This window comes from Rhopalosiphum maidis, chromosome 4 (assembly GCF_003676215.2).
Source record: "Rhopalosiphum maidis isolate BTI-1 chromosome 4, ASM367621v3, whole genome shotgun sequence".
NCBI lineage: Eukaryota > Metazoa > Arthropoda > Insecta > Hemiptera > Aphididae > Rhopalosiphum > Rhopalosiphum maidis.
Window position 1 is genome coordinate 24,395,883 of NC_040880.1, and position 23,361 is coordinate 24,419,243.

At 28.7% G+C, this 23,361-nt stretch overlaps 2 protein-coding genes across 3 annotated transcripts in view; one reads left to right on the forward strand and one right to left on the reverse strand.

Annotated features, from left to right (window-relative positions):
- The first annotated feature begins 612 nt into the window (after positions 1–612).
- Positions 613–13,038, forward strand: LOC113561360. Its single transcript, XM_026967722.1, has 3 exons — positions 613–769; positions 2,935–4,356; positions 12,304–13,038. The coding sequence occupies exons 2-3, from the start codon at positions 2,935–2,937 to the stop codon at positions 12,394–12,396; spliced, it is 1,515 nt and encodes a 504-aa protein (XP_026823523.1). The 5' UTR covers positions 613–769; the 3' UTR covers positions 12,397–13,038.
- A 6,065-nt stretch (positions 13,039–19,103) lies between these two features.
- The window catches only part of LOC113560430 (nose resistant to fluoxetine protein 6-like), a 32,853-nt gene continuing 28,595 nt past the window's right edge, over positions 19,104–23,361 (reverse strand). Inside the window, exons 11-13 of one of the 2 annotated variants that reach the window (XM_026966295.1) lie at positions 22,992–23,134; positions 20,251–20,381; positions 19,104–19,330 (exon numbers count right to left, since the gene is read on the reverse strand). In XM_026966295.1, coding sequence (XP_026822096.1) covers positions 19,258–19,330; positions 20,251–20,381; positions 22,992–23,134 — 347 coding nt within the window. In that variant the 3' untranslated portion in view covers positions 19,104–19,257. The remainder of the gene's footprint in view (positions 19,331–20,250; positions 20,382–22,991; positions 23,135–23,361) is intronic. The other variant, XM_026966296.1, reaches the window with a different exon arrangement.

Genomic DNA, 23,361 nt, shown 5'->3' on the forward strand with positions numbered 1-23,361 from the left:
TTGTATATTATACGGAAAATAAAAGCGGGCAAACAGCGGTAACATCAACTATAAAATATTTAATGTATATATATATATATAATAAAGTACACGAATAATAAATAAACTATTTAGTTTATCGTAGTAGGTATATACTATATATTGTATAGTAGTTTTTATTATTTTTAATTTTTCAAGGTCTAACCGATACTACACGTTCTCGCGTTGAATTATCGAGCTACTTTGTAACGACTATCACAATATTTCCAATGGAATACACACGCACACAAACTTATAGATAGTATACACGTACACATACATACACACACACAAACACACACACACACACATATATATATGGATTTTAGGGACCTGTTAGAAAAAGCGGAGGTAAATAATGATAATAACGATGACGACGACGAAACACAATTGGCACCCGGTGGATAAAGGGATAGGTAATGTTGGATGGTGGGTACTGGGGAGTTGTCGGTGACTTGGGCACGGGCGGGAGACGCGTAAATAGTGATCGGAGTATCGGACCACCGCTCGGTGGCGGGGTCGGCAGCACGGAGGGTTTCATTCAGAGTGCGACGCGTGGGCGTCGCGACAGACCCCTATAAAACCTCACCCCGGCCGGGCGGATCGTGACAGTCCCGGAACAAACGTCGAGCACACGACACGTCGCCACTGGCGCGATCACGATACCAATAAGAAGCAAAAAAATATTTACACGGCGGCTAGAAGAGACGGCAATATTTACGAAAAAAATAATATAACCGAAAAGCGAACCGTAAGTAATTTTCATCGGTAATAATATACTATACTTACGATGCATTTTACTTTATACTATTTTCACAGCACCCATTTATACATATTTTTACTTCGATAGAGCTTTCTTTGCTATTTTTACTATTTTAATGAGACATTATGGTATTGCTTTTGTATTTCCCTAGTAGGTACTTATCATCCATTATTGAACATCATATACTGCTCAGTTAAGCACATATATAAATACGTAATAATTATATTATATTGTAAATGAAAATAATACCATAATATTATTATGAATATACATGTTTGAGTCATTGTATTACAGTTTATAGTTTACATTATAACAATGATAACATTTTTAAATAAATAAAAAGTCTCACTTTGCAGTCACAGAAAGCCTTGAGAGCGGTGTACTATAGCTAAACACTCGACAAACGACCCACGTCATCACAAACGATTTTCCCGCATAATTTGAGTCAATGTAGAAAATCCGTTTAGTTAAATTCAGTAACCATATCGATTTTATAAACTTCAAATATATATTTATATCGTATATTAAATCTAGCAATAATTAGTTTTAAGTAATTATCAAATCTAATATCTGCATGTATTGATTATATTTATATTTTTAACTGTAATTTAAACTACCAATTAAACGTTACTTTGATAATAATATTCTGATAAAAAGACATTTGGAAAAAAATCTATGTTGTATTGCTATATTAATAATAAATAAGCATAAATTAAAATGTAATTTAAGCTATTATTAAAAAAACTTCTTTATAAAATATTATAGGTTTTTGACATTATTTTATACTGAAAAAAAGAATTTAAATTATCTAGGGACGCCCGCAGAAAAGTAACTCACTAGTTGCTAAATACTTATAGTGTCAATATAGGCTGTGGGGGCTTGTAATCCCTCCCTCATACCATCTAACCGTAAATTTATATAAAATCTGTGTACATCAATGATCAGTATGACAATATACATTTGAAACCATAACTAATTTTATTTAATAGTGATAAAAAAAATGTATTTTCTTTCTTATAAATTATGCACACTACCAACCAATGAAAAAAATGCCCATCGCCTAAAATTTAATTTAAACTTGCCAATAATTTTTTTTATTTTCTATTCGAAAAAATATTTTTTTTCATACCTTTGTCAATTAATATTAATTATACTATTATAATATTTTATTTATATACAGGGTACACCAATATTTTATTATAACGAATTGCTTGAACATAATATATAGCCTAACTTATAAAACACAGATGAAAAAATTAATAATAAATAATATTATCATTAGTGACTAAAATAAATGTAGTAAACGCGTAGTATTTTCGTTCTTTAGTGACTGTATACCTACGTAAATACTATAGAATCACAGTTTCTCATAATGCACATTAACTATAAATTAACAAAAAAGAATTTGTATACTAAATTATTTATTTGAAAAATCCGAATTATTAAAAAATATTTACTCCGGTGATGCCATTTGTATCACCTGCCCCCATCTTCAGGTGTCCCTGAAATTACTATTTTGTATTGGTTAATAACAACATGTTCAATATAAATTAAATTGTTTTTCTGAAAAAAGTATTATGTTTCACTTTAAGTTCTATATGGGTTAATATTTACTTTACACATCCCGCAAATATTTTGATAACAAGAACCTTTAATAAAATAAAAACTTGCTACACTAACACGGTAACACCTATACTAAAAAATATTCAGTCTCAATTTTTAGATTTTCAATAATTGAAAGTAAATATTTCAACAAAAATCAACTGTTATTTATGCACCGACTTAACGAAATTTTAACACATTTTAACAACCTTAACAAAAATAATACAAACATTCTAAATGTAATATTATTTTCACATAAACGAAAATAAATCGTATCTCGTATACATTAACCTATAATAGTGGTTTGTACAATATTTTTATTTAGTCAATAAAACGTTTGATTTCTTTAGATAGGTACCTAAAAAAAATACACCATACTAAAACAATGTGATATTATTAAATTACCTTTTTTAATCAATTTTTGAGGGATGATGAAAATTTTAAATCTAATCTCAAAAAAAGAATTATTGCTCCGCAGTGATCTCACGGCTGATGGACGATAATAACGAATTGTAAGTGATTATTCATTTTTTTTTTTTTGTCGATAACAGATGAACTTGTTCACCACTTTATACGTGGCTATCGTGGCGACCGTGGTAGCGTGCTTAGCGTGGCCCGCCACGGCTCAAGTGCATAACATGAACCGGTACGGCAAACAGCAGTTGACCCAAAAACAATATCGATACGGCAACCCAACATGGGCGAACGGAATTAATCGGGCTGGTGGTTGGGCACCATCGTCATACGGAAACATGATGAGGCATTATCCGGTGTCGATGGCCCGATACGGAGCGATAATGGGTGGCGGTAGACAAACGCTATCGCCGGACGACTATTACGATAGCGAAGTCAGATCGGTCGCATACGATCCAAGCCCTAGACGGTACGACCGATTGGACTACGCTGTAGTCAGGTACCCGAGTTACGGTGTTGGTTACGGTGGTTACGGTTATTACCCGGTAGCCAGCCTGGCAGCGCCGGGCGGTGGCAGCGGCGTTGCCGTCGATGACGATCTGTTGTATGACGACGACGATGACGACCGTGACCGCGACCGCGATGACGACGACAGTGACGATTCGTTGTTTGGAGATCGGACCGGACAAATGGCCGCGGCAACGATCAACAGGTATGAGTCTCCCACTTCGAGATATCCGATGACGGACAAGATACACAATTTCCGGAAAGTGTTCATGTCAAACCTCGTGTCACCGTCAAACGCGTTCAAGTCACCCAAAGAACGGCAGCTGTATGATTTTTGGGAATCCTTGATCAACGGCGACCTGGATGACATGCAGCAAACCGACGACACCGTCGGGCAACAACGCCTGGACCGTCAACAGCATCAGTCGCCACTGGACTATGGGTCCCCCAGTTCGTTGTTGTATCAACACTTGCCACCGATATTTCTCAAGCTGCAGCAACAGCAACAGCAGAAACAGAAATTACAGAATCAACAGCACTTACTAAAACAGCACTACAAATCGGTTGACGAACAGACACCTCCACCGCCACCATCTCCGCCTTCATCATCGTACTCGGCTCTGTCGTCGCCATTGCAGACCGTACAACGCGGGAATTTCTACAAACAGTGGGCGAACGGATCGCCACTCATCAAGAGATCTTCGGTCGGTGGAATCCAACGGGCTATATCACCATTATCGTCTCTATCATCGTCATCATTATCATCATCCACTTTGGACAACGACGACGTACGGCAGTTGCAAGAGCTTAAATCTAACAACAGCGCTATCAATACGACAGCTACGGCGACAACAATGACCACATCGACCACAACAACCACTACCATGGTCGCCGGTACGAGTACCTTGGGTGCACCATCGCTACCCATGGCGGACGGAGGGCAGAGAGAGTTTGTGCTGCCCAGACCGGCGGGCGAGAAAACGGATTTAGAAAGTCTCTTGGAGGTAATCGCCGAAGGTGGTCTTCGTGGAAACTACGGCGATAACGGAAATGTGAGTATATACACTTAACGTTCAATAATCGTGAAAATCCTGCTGTGTGTGGATGTTGGTTAAACCGACATAGTGTGCTATATTATATTATTACTGCAGTTTTCCATTTTCGTCATGATACGCGGTTCCGTTTTAGTGCTTTCCACTCAAAGACGATTTTCGTTTTTTTTTTAATAGCCGTCGCCAATTGATAATGTTAACTCTAGAAATATAAAAATGAAACATTCGAATATTCTATACTTAACACTCGGTGTAGTATTAAAAAAAAGATCATACGATTGTTATTTTAAATATATGGTTTAAAAATTCCATACTATATCATGTAAAATCTACGTTTATTTGATTAGGATCTGTTAAAAGCTATTAAAAATAAAAATAACAATTAGGTGAATGTATAAGGCTCGAAAAAATAATAATTGTGATTAATGAAACTATAGATTATTAACATTATCGCGTGTTTAGAACGCACTCATTGGGCTCCGGAAATTACAAATATTCCTCTGTAAACCGTCACATAAGGGTAATCCATTGAGTAAGTGTATTGCGATTAACTGAAATCAAAAAATGTCCATTTTATTTATTTTGTCGAAACATGCAAGTGTGTCGACGATCGAAATCATTTTTTAATTGCAAACAAAAAGTATTAAAATAGCGACAGGACCAAGTTTAAGGGTAACTAATTAATAATTTATTAATTTAGATTAATTTTAAATTATTATTGGTACTATATTATACAATAACGTATCCAATTATTCATTGTTAAACAGTTTTAATATGATAATAATTAATATGCCTACAAATTTCTGAGAAATAACTAAACATATATTATATTAATGTTGCATAGTTTTATTTAATTCAATATTTACCGCCACAGTAACTTAATAATATTATTATACCCACTATAATACTAAATTGTTTAAAGTCAATCAAAAAATAGGAAAATTAGAAATAAATAACGTTTTAAAATATGGTCTAAATAAAAAAGTAGACAACGGGATAGGAATTTCGTTTTATTTAATAAAATTCTTTAAATTCAACAATTGTAAACAGTAGTCACTGTAGTATGTTTGAACATAAGTAGAAAATATTTTGAAACTAACAAGATAAAATGGTAGCATATATACTGGTATTTTATACAAAAAAAAATTAATACTTAATACATTTTACTATATAATACTAAATATATGTGTGTATATATTGTAAACTGTATATTATGTACGATTTAACAAGCTGCAATAATGTCACTACCGGGAGTAGTTAAAGCTACATCACTGAAATGGTTCTGTGACCAAGTAACGCATTATAATAAAGAACATTTATTTTTAGTGCCTAGACATCTTTAAATTATAGTTTTATCATCGAAAAATGTATTTTCTCTTAAATTGCAATTATGTGAAAAATCATTAAATATTTACACTAATTCTGTGTACGTAGCTACATATTATAGTTAGTACCTAGTACATCATAGTTGAGAAAAAAAATTTGGATATATAAATATTTTACAATAATATTGTAAAAATGTAATAATTGTTAATTTTAAAGTCGAAAGAAAAATTATAAAATTTTTGCGCTATTCTTTTATAAATACATATTAACTAAGGCTAAAGAGTGGCAACAGACAGTACAGATTACACGTAATTCGTATTTTAAACATGAAATTATGTTATCATATTCTCAGAAGGCAAGTAATACTATTTATTTAAATACCATTATTTGACTAATATTATTGGTTATACGTGGAAATAGCATGATATTTATCATCTTATAAATTTTGCTTACGTATTACAGACGAAAATTGTCTGCGAAGAGTCTTCTTAGGTAATATTGGGAAATTATTGTCAAAGTATTTCTAGAATAGTATGAAATTTTAAAATATATTATTCATATATCATAAATGTAGAATGGTTAACACATTTGATTAAGTTTCCATAGATACTTGACAAGTTATCTTGAAGTGTAAAATAATATTCACCGAATATTATATTATATTATATAAATGTATAATACATCTCTCGAGGCGATTAATAAGGAAAAAGCTATTTACCTTAATATCAACAAGTAGCCGATGAGTAATTAGTTAGCAACCGTTGTTAGGCAACATACATTACAGTAAATGATCCTCCAACGGAATAAATTAACTATCTAATTCTTAAAGTTTTTTTTAAAAAAAACTTTTAAATAAGGAAGGTAGAACTTAAAATTTAATTTAAAAAAAAAATACTTAAACAACTAATAATAATTAATATGTACTACAAGAAGTCGTATTTCGCAATGCCACAATATAATGATAATTTATTTATATATAATATAATGATATAGATAAGTACTATAAATTGAATTTTTTTTATAATACCATTTATATAAATATCAATTTTATTCGATATTTAATTTCAATTTATTCTATTTTGTACCAAAAACAGTTTATTTTTATTTTCAAATGCGTCTGTATGGCTAGACAAATCAACATTACAACACAATATGGTTGATGGAAATTGGTTAATAACCCGTAAGTTGTTCTGTGTTATAAAAACGTTCAAGCATCAACGATTATATTATGAGAGAACTGTGGTTAATTTCAAAATTAAACTTTTTTTTATTATTCCAACCAACATACGTTTTTGTGCTACGTGCTTTCAGTGTAGTCTACCGATCGTTTGACATCGGTTCATTTTTATTTTTATGACAGTACCTACGCATTGGACACTATACAGTATACGGTATTATGTAGACTGTATTATACAAATAATAAAAAATAATATCTTAATTTTTTTCAAGTTTATTGAATTTACGAATAGTTAATAACTAGAAGAAAATTGATCGACATAAGCGACAAAGCGTAATGAGAGTTTGTTTAACGTAGAATCCAAAATGTGCCAGCACTTGAATGTCTATATTGGATTATTCTATTTTGTGATTTAAAATATGTAAGCATATTTCTCATGTGTTTTATTGTGTTTAAAGATTGTTTACATTTTATATTTTTTTCTTCGATGATTTAATATTAAGATAAGAAACTTATACATTAATTATTATGTATATATATTATATATATATAAGTTTAAGTTGATTTATCTATCTCATGTACGTATTGCTTGTGTTGGAAATAGAGAGATATACAATTCAAATTTAAATATAATGCTTACATATATAATATAATACATCACTGATTAAAATTCTATACAGATTTGATAATTCTAATACACAGTGATATAAATATAGTATATTATAATTTATATTTCAAAGGATACTTTGTTATTATACGTAAGTCTAAAACATATTATAATTTATTTATTACCCAAATCGCATTAACAGAAATTCATTGAAATTAAATTAACCATATTTGTATAAACGAGATGATATCGATATGACTTACTTATATGAAATTTGAATTTCTTAAATAATGTTCCTTTACATTGACCTGTAAATATTATTTCTAAAATGTCTATATTATTATCAATATATTTAATAGTACCCAATTAATTATTGTATCTATAAATATATATACCAATTTATATCAAATACATAAACCGTTTAGTAGCTTACATACTTATGCCTTGTGGAAAAATAGTTTTAGATTTTTGAATACCTCGATAATTATAATGAACAGTTTTTATAATCAATGAATATTCATGAAGTTAATTTATTCAAAAATATAAAAACATATAGAAGACAATAAGTAAAATATCCTGTGGTAATATTTTCATTAGATATTTTAACTGAATTTAAAGACAACAATTTGTAAACTGAAATCCAAGTAAAAATAATTTATACTTATACTTGTATTTAGGTTAAGTAAACATATATTCTTAAAAATAAAACCTGTTTGTTTTATATGAATAAAAATTAAACGTATAAAAACTATTTCAGAAAATATTAGAAAATTATCAATACACTTGTGCATTAGTTTTCATATTTTTAAAATTTCAAAAATCTAATAATTTTTTTTAATTAATTCGTATTTATTAATAACAATATAATAATTTAAAAAATCGGAGCTTGAACAAAAGTATAGTATGTACTTAATGTATTATTAATCTGTTTTTTTTTTAAATATTTTTATAAAAAACGAAGAAACTAAACATATAATTAACGATTTATTTGATAGTATCAAAACTTATGGAAATGTACATTTCTTATATTAATTGATTGTTGTCTTAAACACATACCAATATATAACATATGTTATGATATTATATTGAATATATTATACAAAATAATACTTAGAACGATGTTTGTGTATTATTTTTTTGAATTTTTATTCTGGCTAGAAGACGAAGTCTTTATTAATAGGTATTTAAAAAAGCTTAACATTTAAAATTTTGAAATTATATTATGATTTAATATGACATACAACGTATCAAAAAAAAATATCTACCTATATAATAAATATTATTACGTTTTTTTTAGAATCATAAATAGTAAGTAAATAACGCATTCATGCTATTAACATTTTTTAAATAATCTATAAAAGTGCGCATAAATATACAAGCAAATAAAAATAACAATTTAATTCTAATAACTAACTAATTTTGTATAAGATCTAAGTATATTTTTAAAATGTAAAATGGTTCTAGTTATTGGTTTTTAACCTAAGCTATTATCTTTATTCAATACATTAAATATATTACATTTGTTACAAAGTTGAATGATGACAATGGTGTACAAGGATGTGTACATGAGATTAATTAATGTAGTAAAATTATCGAGATATAAATCATACCTTTAATAATTTTGATAAATACATAAAAAGAACTGTAACATTAATTGGCATGCCCACAATTCCCGAATATTTTTTAAATAAATGATTATTAAACTATTAGCTTATGAGTATTCATTGGCTTTACGTTTACCAATGTTCATAAAAGTAATTAAACTTAATAATAATATTGTACTGCATCAATATAATAAAAAATAAAAATAGATTAAAGCCATATAAAATATATAATATGGTTTCGGATTGTACAAATATTACATAATTTAGTTATTTTTTAATTGCCTTGTATTAAAAGAAGTTCGCTTTTAATAAATTTAAATACCTATAACTTATAAAGTGTGGTAGTAAAATTATTCCTTGAATACACGTTTAAAAGAATTTATTTACTATGATAACTTTATTTTTTGGTTTCCTTTATATTAACTGTTTTATAAAAGTCTCAACACACTAAATATACACAAATGCAAAAAAAATAAGTTTTGCATTAGTATTCTATTCTAACAATAATAACAATTTATTTACTTATAGTATCCAAGCTTATATTTATGTAAGGAATGTTACATTTAATTTCAATAGTTTCTTTTAATTTACATTTTTTGCGACAATATTGTTTATACCAAATTTTTTAAGGTTTATGAAAAGTGTTGTTTTTCAGTATCCTAACTGCAGACAATATAAATAATAATATACTATACTTACAAAATAACAGGTAATTGATAAATATACATCACCATAATTTTGTACAACCTAATAATGTACAGTTCTTGGTTTTGTAGAGAAGTAAAGTCTGTCTGGGCACATTATTATTTCGTTTGATTCATATCTATTTTTTATTCTTAATTTCTAATTTATATCCTATAGTGTAAACTAGTACAGTCACGAATTAAGGTAAAATAAAACATTAAATGAAACTAAAAAACAAAACCGCCAGCTACTCGCTAGGGAATAAAATCATATAATTTATACTTTTATAGGGTGGTTTACGTGTCCGGCGTTTAAATTGTATTACTTTTCTCTAGCTGTGACGTCAACGCTGGTACAATCGATACGGAACCTCTCGGCGGCGGCACTCGGATTCTTGAATGGAGGTCGGAAATTTGCCGGCAACTGTGTGTATGACGTCAATAGCGAAAATAGAAACTTGTATATCGCACGCCGTTGAATGAAACCCCACCCCTTGTCGCTCCTCTCGCCGAACCTCCCCTCCCAACATTATTATCACCACTACCGCCCTAACCACCTACCATTTGCAAAAATGCCGCGCCTGACGTCATACACGCACAAGCTACCCCGTGATACCCACACGAACCCAACAAACCCCCGAAAGAGTAACGCGCCGAATATTTATGAGGCTCTCTTCATCCTTTCCGTCCCTCTCTTCCTCTGGGAATGAAACGGGATAATTGTAGGTTAACACTGTTACTAACCACCCACACAACACACCCCACACCATTCTACGTACACGAATCCACTTCTCCCATCACGACTCTCGTCCCATGCTCGAGCGCAGGGCACGGATAATAATGCGGATAACTTTCATTCGTGGTTAATTTTTTTTTTCGTATAAAAATGTAAAACCGTACACAGAAAACAGCCATATTCTATATAATAATTCTGTGCTGAAGACATACGAGTCTACTATATTGAAATTTACAGTATAAGCGTGCGCCTTAGAGACAACATTTACTATGGACCCGGTCCCTATATAGTACAGAATACATATTGCATGATTTGTACCTCATACATACTTTCAGTGTACATATCAGGGGTGGCCAACCTGTGGCATGCGTGCTTTTTGCGACACATCGATGTTGTTAAGTGACTAAGCGATGTCAGATAAAATAACATAATACAAGTGTTACATTAATTTTAAGTAAATATATAAGTTTTAAATTTTGTGTGGCTCATTCTCTATTTTTTTTTTTTTTTGTCACAATATAGAAAAAGATTGGCCACTCCTGGTGGATATTATATTATAATATATATTTATACATGTATATTTAAAATTACAAACGTAATACAGTATTTTCACGGAGTCCCATATTTTATATTCATTTTTTTTGTGGATACCTATGTATAGGTCTAAGTAGACGAATAATATTAATAGTTAATATGATATCATTGATATCACCATATATAAAAGTATTTTTCTAAAATATTATATATTTATAATAATTTAAGATTATTTTAATATAATATTATCGCATATATTTTTAGAAGAGTTAACATAAATTATTGGTTATTGGATTTTGAACATCGATTTTTACTGGCTGGCAAGATCTAAGACCCTATAAAATTTATTTTAATCTTAAATCCTATAGGTGTATGCGATTTATATTATATCATCATAATTTATTGCTATTACGTTTGTTATTGTTCTTTCTTTAATAATGGAATTAAAAAACTAAGGATCAAATATAAATCAATATAGACCGTATTGTTTTCTTAGTTTTTTCCTTAATTAAATTAGAATGAGGTACGTTTTGATTCGTGTATAAATGTTAAATTGATAGTGACTCTGTATCCTTGCGCCTTTCTCTCTACTCAAGCACTGTATTTTTAAAAAATATACGTATAAGCAGTTGGTCGATTTAACCTATATAACTTAATTTAACCTAACACACACACACGCACAGGTGCGCGCGCATATACGTATAGATATTTAGGAGGGATGATTAAAAATGTCACCTCGACCACACCCCATCGGTGACTCCGTTACTGTTCGTAAACAGTATCAGATGTCTGCAGTTGTCTTGTTTACATTAGTTTTCAAACGAGCTGCTATAAGTTTCAAGTTACAATTTTACGACACTGACGAATTTATACATTGCACACGGACAGTAACAAAAAAAGTTGTTATTTACACCAATTACGTATTTACGTTGTTTTTGGAATAATACCGTAAATGTACTATGCATACTATTCGCAGAGTGCTTAGTTTTATTACTCTGTACAAACGACGCAATTGCAAATCAATAAAAATTTATGTATTTTCATCGCCATAAAAATTATTCATAAAAATATATAAATTACTGGAAATACGTAAAACGTTTGATAATTTTAATAATAGTGTAACACATTAAGGCTAATTAATTTTAAATGTTTTGGTGTTTCCTCTATAATAATCAAACAGTTTAAAACAAGAATAATTTTTTCCCGAATTTTTATAAGAATTAATTATTAGGAGACAAAAACTTTGATGATATTAACGTGCTTTATTTATTCTGTTTCAGTTTCCTAAAGATGCCAAAGTGAATAAGAAAAGATCGTTTGTATCCGATGAGACGTCACTAGCAGCTCAACTTGGTGCGCTTCGAAAAAATTAAGATGACATTTCTGTATGAAGAATAAAATTTGTTGATTTCGTCAAACCGGAGTATACTAAAAAACTATATGATAATAGTAGTGTAAATAATAAATTTTCTTTTTTCAATACGTTTGCTTACGTGTAAATTCAATTTCCTAATCATTCTTCTTTTTTATTTACATTTTTAAAAGCATGTATGCACTTTTTAATTTTATTCTTCTTATCCGTTAAAATACACTCATTGTTGGATACCACATAATATTGTTTGTTTTATTAACATAATTTCATTAAGAGCGAAGACTGAATGAAACGATTCATTGTACCTATTATATGTGCATTTATAGTGTCTATAAAAAATACAATACAAATTATCACCTGTAAGCATAATAGCCGGTGTGCTCCTTGTTTAAGTATTAATTTTACTCTAAATATTATTAATTAAATTGCCGTTTACCACCTATATATTAATCCTATTTATATTTTATATTGTCTTAATACTTAACATTTTGTATGCTGCCCGTTCTTGCACTTTTATGTAATTCCCCTGTACATAATATAATTATAATTACCGTGATTTGTTTGTAAGATTTAATAATTATTAATTATTATTGGTACAATTCATTAAGTACTTATACGTAATATAATATTGTAGTCATGCAAGTAGGATGTTATATTTAAATAAAATATTATCAATAAAAACAACTGGAATTTTCTTGTTGTCATAATAATATGTACCAAATAGGAATGAAAATAATTTAGACGTATACTTTTCACGGAAAATAATATTATACGATTAAGACGATTTAATGCAATCGAGGAAACAAAAATGTCCTTATGTACGGGAATCGATTTTTGGATAACACCCAAGTTAAATGACCAGTGTTTCCAAAACACACATCGAATAACTGCGAGAGTTGTAGTTTTCTTTTTAAAATCGAACATTTGAGTTTAAAATAACTTGGTGAGAAACAGAACAAATTTATATTAACATATTCATCAATATGTTGTCAAGTTCAAGCTACAGGACTTAAGAAAGAATTTTCGAAGCTCTTCACTGCGCAATGTGGTTTGTAATAAAACATGACTACATCTGATAAGTATATTTTAAAGAATTCAGCATTATTATTGTCGATTTATTAAATAAGAAAACGGTAAGTATATAGTTATAGTACAAACTCGATCGGTTTAAAATTGTATAAAAATATAAAATATATATAAACGTGTTATGAATTAAATACATTGTAATATCATACGAGATTTTACAAATAAAATATTATATATTTATTTTAACGTTGGATAAATAGGAAATATCCATTCATGGTAGGTATATCAACTCAATTAAACTTCCATTTAACTTCATAAATGTGTACATTATTGATGTTACCGCGATAAATATTATTTTATTATTTATTGTTAATTTTTTCAATTCTACGTGATTATTGAATTATAATTTCCAATTATTTGCTGTTGTGAAATGAAAATAAGTTTATATTTTCAATGAATATAATATGTAGGTCGGTTGCTACGCGTCGGTTATGCTACTTGTATGTGAAAAATGCTCAACCAGTAATAATGTTAACGTGTCTAATGTATAATGGCTTAACGTAAGACATTTTTTCCAATTCCAGTAAGATCAACTGTTGAAGAATTTTGTATTCAATTTACAAGCCATTGGTATTAAAGTCAATTTATACGTTTTGATATTTAAACTGGACTTAAAGTATGAACGTCACAATATGTTAGATCAAACAGCTTTAATTCTAAAAACTAAGCTCAGCTGTAGAATCAAATAGAAAAAAATAGTAAATAGGACTTATAACGGTATGTATGTTTAAATTTTCTGGGGAGGCAATTATTAATTTTTTACAATTTTTCGCAAAATTATTCTAAATACCTCCTAGATTGTCGCTGTCTTTTAATTTTTCCTGGAATTTAAATTGTATATTTGTTAAGTTTTACAAAAATATAAAACTCTTTAATTTTATAGAAATATTTCACAAATCACAAATATTATACTCTCATACTTTGATACTAAATTTTTATTAGTAAATCGTTGTTTGATGTTAACAATTTTAATTAATATTATTTTCTATACCTAAATTAGTAACTCTGTTAAATATTAATTACATTATGATGCATGTACTTATCAGTGGCATAAATAAAAATTAATTTCAGGGGGGGGGGGGGTTGAAAAAAAATTTCCATTCTTAATTTCCAATTAATTATACAATCAAAATCAATGCTCGTAATTCATATTTTAAGATTTTGTAACTTGAATTTAGTATCCATTTTATTATTGTTTATAATATTATGGTCCAGGAGTACTATTTAAGTGCATTTTAAATAAGCTGTTCGGTCTTTATCATTCGTCGGTCACTTAAAAAATGTGAAATTAAGTTTTCACCAAAAGCACTTAACAGCCTTTAAAAAAATTATAACGTTCATGAATCAAGCTAAATATTTGTTAAAAATGTGTAAGCGAGTACACAGTGATGCATTTATTTATTCGTATACTATTAGTAGTACGCCTTGGAGTTAAACCATAATAGTTTCGACAGTCTTATTATTTTTTTCTTCCAGAAAGCTCGATTTAGGGTCAGAGGAGCGATATTTTTTCATTGGAATTACCTATTGTTGGAAGCTGATTTCTGATTAGTAAAGGCAACATACGTATAACGTTTAAACACAAAGTTATTTTTAAGGTATATTATAGTCTTTTATAGGGACGAGGGTATCAGCATTAATGTGCCTATGTAAAATACATGATTGAAAATTGCATTATTGCGTAACACTCTTGTGAAGCTAAAGGATAGTGTGAATAATTAAATTAACGATGATGGTTGGGCATTTGTGATAAACAAATAAGATATCCTTTTTCTCCTCCAGTCCACTGTGCGGCTGTATCAACCTCCAAACGGACTATTTTGCTATATTTTATATTTATTGTAAAAATTATTTGTGCAACATAATATATTTATCACATATATTGTGCAATGTATCAATTTGGACAGTGAACAAATACTCGCATACAATCGAAGTCGGTAAATTGTTATACATATATATGCGAGCTGCATGAAACTTTTAGAGCGTGTTTACTACGTCATGTTTAACTACCTGGAATGGTGTTTAAGTACCGGAAAAAAACACTTTGTTTTAAATCCAATCACTTCCTCGTTTCACATCCGCCCCCATAACCTATAGGATTCTTCAAAGCTTATGCTTGATGTGGCATAATGTACGGAAAATGTGTATATACAGTGGATTCCGCTTAATGTGGGCACCGGTTAATATGGTCAAAATGGTCTGGTCCCAATATAAATGTATATTAACAAGGTTAGAAAAAGCCGCGTAATGTGGGCACTCGATTCGGTTTATGTGGGCAATTTTTATTTTATCACAGTGTTAGAATATACATATATGTATTTAAAAATGACTAATTTAATCGGGTTTCGTCATATCTATGAGATTGTGTTTATCGAAAGTAATAAAAAGCACTAGGTACCGTTTAAATCTTAAAACCCTTTTCTGCATATCGTACCAAAAATGACACAAATTAGTTTTTTGTAATTTCTATTGTTGAAAATAAAGTTACAACATTACTACATATGCGGCCAGTTACATCTACCTATCAGTAAAATTGTGAACTTCAGATGAAAAATAAACGACTTAAAATATTGCAAAGTGAATAACTACCCACTTTATGTTACAACAATAACAATTTTATACTAATGATACTACCGATCTTTGGTAAAAAAAATAATCTGTCTTGTAGCACTTATTGTCCAGAATATTTTAAAAATAAGTATAGATTTTTAAGTATAATACTTATTGAAATATTCAAATATATATCATAAAATAATTATGTGCCAAAAATTAATCCTTAATCAAATTTTAAGGGTAGTTCTACTTGAATATTTTTTAAATATTTTTCCCATCCTCCTGGTGTTTTTTACCATAAGTACATTTTTATCGGGAAAAATAAAAATTCATGCTGAAAGGGATTTTGTTGACTTTTTTTGATATTATAATTTTTTTTTTTTTCTTAACCAATTTCGGTTTTTATGGGTAACCGTTTAATGTGGGCAAACAGGGTTGGCTCAACGTGTCCACATTAAGCGGAATCCACTGTATATATATATATATATTGACATAAATAAATATTATATATTTACGTATATAGTTTATACCATTTCAGTATTGACCGGCGGCGAAGTTTGTCCAGTTGTTTCTTAAATTAATTGAAAATGTATTGATATAAACCTACCATAATTATTATTGCTCTCTATAACCATTATCTTACAATATATTCGTCAATTACATTAATCAATTTTTAATTTTTATGTATAAAAAAAATTATTTAGATTAGATTCATTATTCAGCATAGATGAACAAAAAAGTCTAGATTATACTATATTATAATTATTTGTTTCGGTGTATACATTTAGTTCAACGGTCTAGTTCAAGAACCCACTTTTTCTTTTTTTGTACTGCGATTTTAGGATTCCAGGAATATTATATTTAAAAAATATATATTTAATTTTTTATACATATTTATTATTTAATATTAGATTATTTTTCGCTTTTTCTATAACAACAATACATTTTTTACCGTCACGTTTGTAGTCATTGCTCTCTCTTACGATCACTCTTCATTTAATTAATTGCACGTCATATTATTATAATTTATGCTTTACCCCATAATATTGTATTCAAAGTCACAAACACAAAATATGATTTTTTTTCAGTAGTCGAATATTCTTTTAGATGTTATGGTATTTTTAAATAAAAGGACATCGAGCCCGGGAGATATATTTTCGATTCCGAGAATAACTAATTGGTGTATATTTGTATAATTGCATTTCTTGTTTTACTCAGCTACTCCTTTTTGTCTTTTAACAATTCTCACAAATCAATGGTTCAAGGACATGCGATATTGTTATTATTCTGTTGTATAAGATACATTGATATTTTTTCTTGTTTCACACACGTTTGTAATGTTTAATAATTTTTTTTACAGGATTTTTATGGCTTTTGATTTTTCGAATATTACGCATTCAAATAAACCCAAATGCTATGGGTATATATAAGCTTAAAAATAAGAGCAATATAAAATGTAATATTTACAGTTTACACATACCACGAGATCAATATAATTTTAAAAGTTGGCTTGGATAGGTAGGTATATCGTTGAGGATATATACTTGATTTACACACTCTAGGGTTAAGGTGACATAGAAAATATTGTTCCTTAGCGGATTGTCGTCATGATTGGGAGTCTTTTATAAGTACCTCATTACTGTATGCAACCTCCTCTTGAATTCCTAAAATTATTCCTCCATCACCCCGAGATCGGTCTCTGTCTGTGGTATTCGTGGGTCTCTCGCTCGAATGGCGTTTACATCATTTACATAATACAATAGTACCTACGCTTTCAAATGTTTATTGAATAAACAAAAAAAACACTTTATTATTTATTAGTAAAAACAATACGAATTGATCATTGCTGGTTTTTTCGAAGAGTTCCGCAAACTTTTAAACCAATACAACACTAAATGGATTGATACGGAGGCGTTGATAGAAATATTTTTGTAGGTTTCCTTTGATTACTGCAGGTTAAAAAAAAAATTTTAATGTATTATGTTTGTGTAGGTAATAGGTACTATTTTAATTTTGAATATTATAATTCTTTTGTGATTTCAATTTTTTTGAAAATGTTTTATAACGAAATGTGGTAGACATTCGTGTAGTCCCACATCTAGGTTATAGGTTAATTGCAAAAATGCAATTTAATTAATATCTTCTCAGTTTATAATACGTTTGTGTGTGTATTTAAAAACAATATTACACATAATACATAATTTTATTTTTGCGGGAAAAGGATATTAATACTTTAAACTTTTGAAGTAAAAAAAATAACATATTTTATTTAATATATAATGTTTGGAATTTAATTATAAATATGCGTGGGTAGGTATTTCAATTACCTATAAGTTTATTTTAAAATATTTATCAATGGCTGTAGCTTGTAATTGAGCATACTTTTGAGAATTACAACATTGGACATAGTTTGCTATTCGGTACTTACTAAAAGCTATTATTCAAAGGAAATCTGAATGTTTAATTATTGTAATATAGATATTATGCAGGAAATCCTCGTGCGTTGAAAGGTGCTTCCACTAAAAATATAATTTCGAGGTAGATTTCTAGTTAAATTATATAATAATATTTCTGATTATGTTAATATTTGATCATTAATAGCTATACAAATAACGTAATAAATTATTCAGTTTTAATCCAAATATTGACTCTCGCGTAGGGGACAAGCAATGTCAAAAATCTCATTAAATTATTTGATTTGTAATTGATTTATATATTGTGTTAAATATATTATATAGATGTCCACACAACCAAAAAGATTGGAAACAGCTGGCCTAGTAGCTGGTAGAGAATATAATGTATTTATACAATTAAATCGTAGGTCATGTAATATTGTACCTAATGAAGTAGTAAATACATATACGTTTTTTGAATTGTATATATGATTAGTGACCGGCGACTGATGCTCCTCGTAAAACATTTAATAATAATGTACTCGTCCGATGAGTATCGATTATTGTTCAAATAATGTCTGAAATGTTAAATGTTTTAGTAGCAATCTACAGTTAATAGTTGTTAATATCATATAAATGAGGACACAATGTAAAAATAATAAATAGCCAAATTTAATATCGTCTGGTTTAACTCATATACTCCAATTTGGCGTGTTTATAAATTATAAAATACAATAATATTTACACAATATAATAAATAAACAATACTTCGTGGTATAAAAATAATAAAATATTATATAAATTAATAAATTATATAAATACGAGTCTTTTTATGTTCGATGATGTGTTGGTAGGACTTTGTCGAAATCTCGACACGACTCTATTGCTTGTGAAACATAATTTCTGCGAACACGCGAAAACAAACAATAATATTATAAAATGTATTTATTATAATAGATTTGTTACTCAACATATAGATCTATTCCTGAAAATGTCTTTCATTACTCTAAGTATAGGTATGTTAGCTAATATCTACTGTGTAACAGTGTACGTCCATAATAATAATAATAATAATAATAATAATAAAGTATGATTTAAGTTTTATAGGACGTGGTATTTACCGAATCCTAACCCGAATCCCCTCTGCGTTCAACATAATAATCAAAATAGCGTTCCACTTAGTGTTATTTGTTTTATTATTTTAGTAAATGTATCTATTATTAAATGTAAAACTGTAAAACTAAGTGTTCTTTCGCGTAGGTTTTCAGTTTTTGATATTTCAATTTTAAAACGATGAGTTATATAAGTATGTAAAATATTAAAATTTAAAGATGCACGTTAGTTGCTTTGAAATAACGAAAATACCACCGAGAGCGCATAGCTATTATTATTACCTTTAAATTTGAAAAATAGGTCAATTCGCTGCAATATTAAAACTAAAAACACTAAATGGCATTTGTTGAACGCAATTTGCCATGTTATGCGGTGACAACATAATATGCGGGCATCGCGTCCTGTTAAAAATCGAACAATCACCTGTCTATCTATCTTTATTATAATACTCGCGTTCTAGAATTATACGCAATAATGTTGTTATTAATTAATAGTAAAAATTCATTATAGTACCTATAGACTTGTTTTAATAAGGTTTTTTTTTTTAAATTGTTTGATTAATTAAACTTAATTATTATGTATAAGCATAATTATTGTTTTTGATATTATTTTAATATTTTATGGATTACTGTTCTACACTACTCTTAATTTCTAAATCGTATCTAAATCTTAAAATAAACTTATAAATTAATGAACAAACAGTTATTTACTTTTTTTCATTTGAATTTGATTTTGACGCAAAAAGCTGAGTGATTAAAAGCCTGAACGGTCTTTCTACTAATAAGTAAAGGAACAAACCAGCTGTCAAACACATTACAGTGTCTGAAATTGCATCAGTTACCTGAAAAATACATGTACACATAAATTAGGTATTATGTAATTTTAACATTGTAAACGTTCAATAATTAATGTATTAATATTTAATTTCATGCACCGAATCCACAACATGAATTAGATTGTATGTAGGTATCTACGTACGCTGTATTTGTATACCCTATCGTTATTTGAATGTGAAATCTACATTTAAAATACATTGGAATATCACCCAATCTATAAAAATAATATTATAACTAATTGAATTTAAACACTGACGATTCTTTAAACGAGTATTGTACACAATTAACAATAATTTTAATCTGTAAAGATATTAAATATCAATCGCATACCGTTAAAAAGAAATAATAGCAATAATAAGTATGCAATTGTTTATTTGGTTTAAGGTATTGTATCTATTATTATACACTTAGTACGTTTATGTCTCTGTTATTGATTCGTTTTTTATCCCATAATTCTTTCGATATCTATTTTTACGAGTATAATATTACTTGTCTGCATTAACCTTGATCCCGTCAAGCCTATCATAAAACATATAAGACAGCAGTCCTTTGCTTTTATTTTAGTTTCGTTAGGCGTAAAAGTTTATATTTTCGTCGATTTTTTACCGGGCACCCCGAGGGAGTCGTTAAGTTTTATTATTATTATTATTATTATTTCAGCAACTATATTCACGTTACGGTAAAATGTAGCCTGGCAGCGATATTGTAAGTTGACGAAGTGCTAGTAGTGTTTGCTTGTTATAATCTCGCAGAGTCGCGGTATTAATATTATAAAATTGACGGTAACTGCACCGCACAATACCGGCATGCAACGTACACAAATACAATATTATATATTTTAATCCACATAATATTATGTGAATTATTCTGCAAAAAATATGTTTTTTCATCATTTACAATAATTTAAGTTTATTGAATTATCGTGAACAAAAAAGTAGTTACATAATAACATAAAAGACTTTCTATAATTCAATCGTTCAATATAATAACTTAAATAGTTCGTAATATTGAAAGAAATTGCCCTCGTTCATTGAAATATCGAAAGGCAACTTTAATTAAATTTTAGTAATTCGGTTTATTGTTACTATAACTACAGAATAAAAATAAAATATAAAAGTCTCCGTCTCTTATTTCCCGTTCGGACGTCTCTGTATATAATATTTTTCGTTAGTCTTAGAAATTTAATGTTTTCATTAATAATTGAAAATAATCAAATGAACAATTAATAATTTTGAGCATTCACATAAATATTACTAATATATGCGTATAATATGTGATAGCGTTATACCTATTGCATTTCCTCGAACAAATTAATGACGAACCTAAACTTGATGCAAGTATTTAATTATGAAATAATAACAAAAAACAATCAATTCGTCTAAGCCTCCATCACCACAGTTTCATTTTCTTAGGTACATGTTACATCATAGTACTGTTTTTTTTTTTTTAAAGTGCTATTTTTTCTGTACACTATTAAACTTACAGTTTCCCCATCACATATCAAAGAGTATTTTATAATTTTAATTCTAAGCCGTTCATTGCATACCGATTTTTCGTGAAGTATATACGCGATATTAGTAATTTATAAATTAATATAAAATACATAATATTCATACGAATAGTGTAGGTACGTAGTTAAAATCAAACAAACAAACGAACTAACGATATAATTAATTGTTATATATATATATATATATATATATATTAATTATGATATCTACGTTAATTAATTACACAAAATATATGTTTAGACGTTAAGTCATTATTGAAAAAAGTATATGTTTTTTTTTTTTAATCAAATAAGCAACGTTCAATCACCACTCGGAACATTACTATGATCGATCTTAAAATATATCGACAGAATAAAATACAGTTAACAAAAATGAAATTATTTTTATCATTTCTTTTATTTCCCTTGGAAACGGATTCAATGAAATTTAATCGTTTTAGTTTTTACCCCGCACCTGGTTTTACTAAGTACTTAAACTGGGTATGTAATACAACTATAAATAATTGGATTTCCTTGGTTATTTTAACGATTCGTTTTTCAAAAATCTTCAGAACGACTCAACGACTAGACGCCATCACCATTTTAATTATAACCTTTATAAGTACTTATTAGCAGATACCGCCAAGTGAGATAAATTGTATGATTAAAAAAATACAAGTTCCATTACAGCAGTGACAGCACCGTACCATAAATGTACATTAAATCTGAGTGTTTTAAATTTAAACGCATTCGGGTATTCCTACCAATGTTACTCCAATTTTAGCGTTTTTGTCGTGACAACAATAATTATATTTAAATATTTAATTTCGTCTTTGAGTGTTAAAATATTTAGTTTTAATGTACAATCCAGACGATTAAAAACAAACAATGTTTGCATATTTTACCATACGAATTTTCATTGCGTTAACTACATATACCCAGCAATTAATTTAATAATAAATTATTAAAACCACGATACGTTCCAATTTATTTTAGGAAACCCTTGATATTATTACGCCTTTCTGATGTAGACTATCGCAGAAATGTTTAATTTTTTTTTTTTTTTACTTCATCTGCGTCGATTCCGATTTTTATCTCGTCGTTTATAATATTAATGTACACTTACGAAGTTCCTGATGTCGAAGTGATCGGGACTCCGTCTGCTGGCCGTGTCGGCTACAGGTAGTATAGTATTAACCATGTACGCATTAAAATTTAAACTGGCCAATGGTATGAACGGTTTCCACGACAGCACATTCTTCACAAAATCTGGAAAAGAAATAAAAGTGGTAAATGAAAACAGTGCAATTTTACCATTGAAATGATATTCGTCAAACAAAAAAATAAAAAAACACCAATGAAGAAAACACGTTATTTATTTTATATACGTGACTGAAACAATATCGGTTGTACGTAATTGATTTAGAAACCCACGCGTTCCGTTAGACATAAACTGATCACACGGTTCTTTCAGAAAACAATTCCCAGTAAATAAC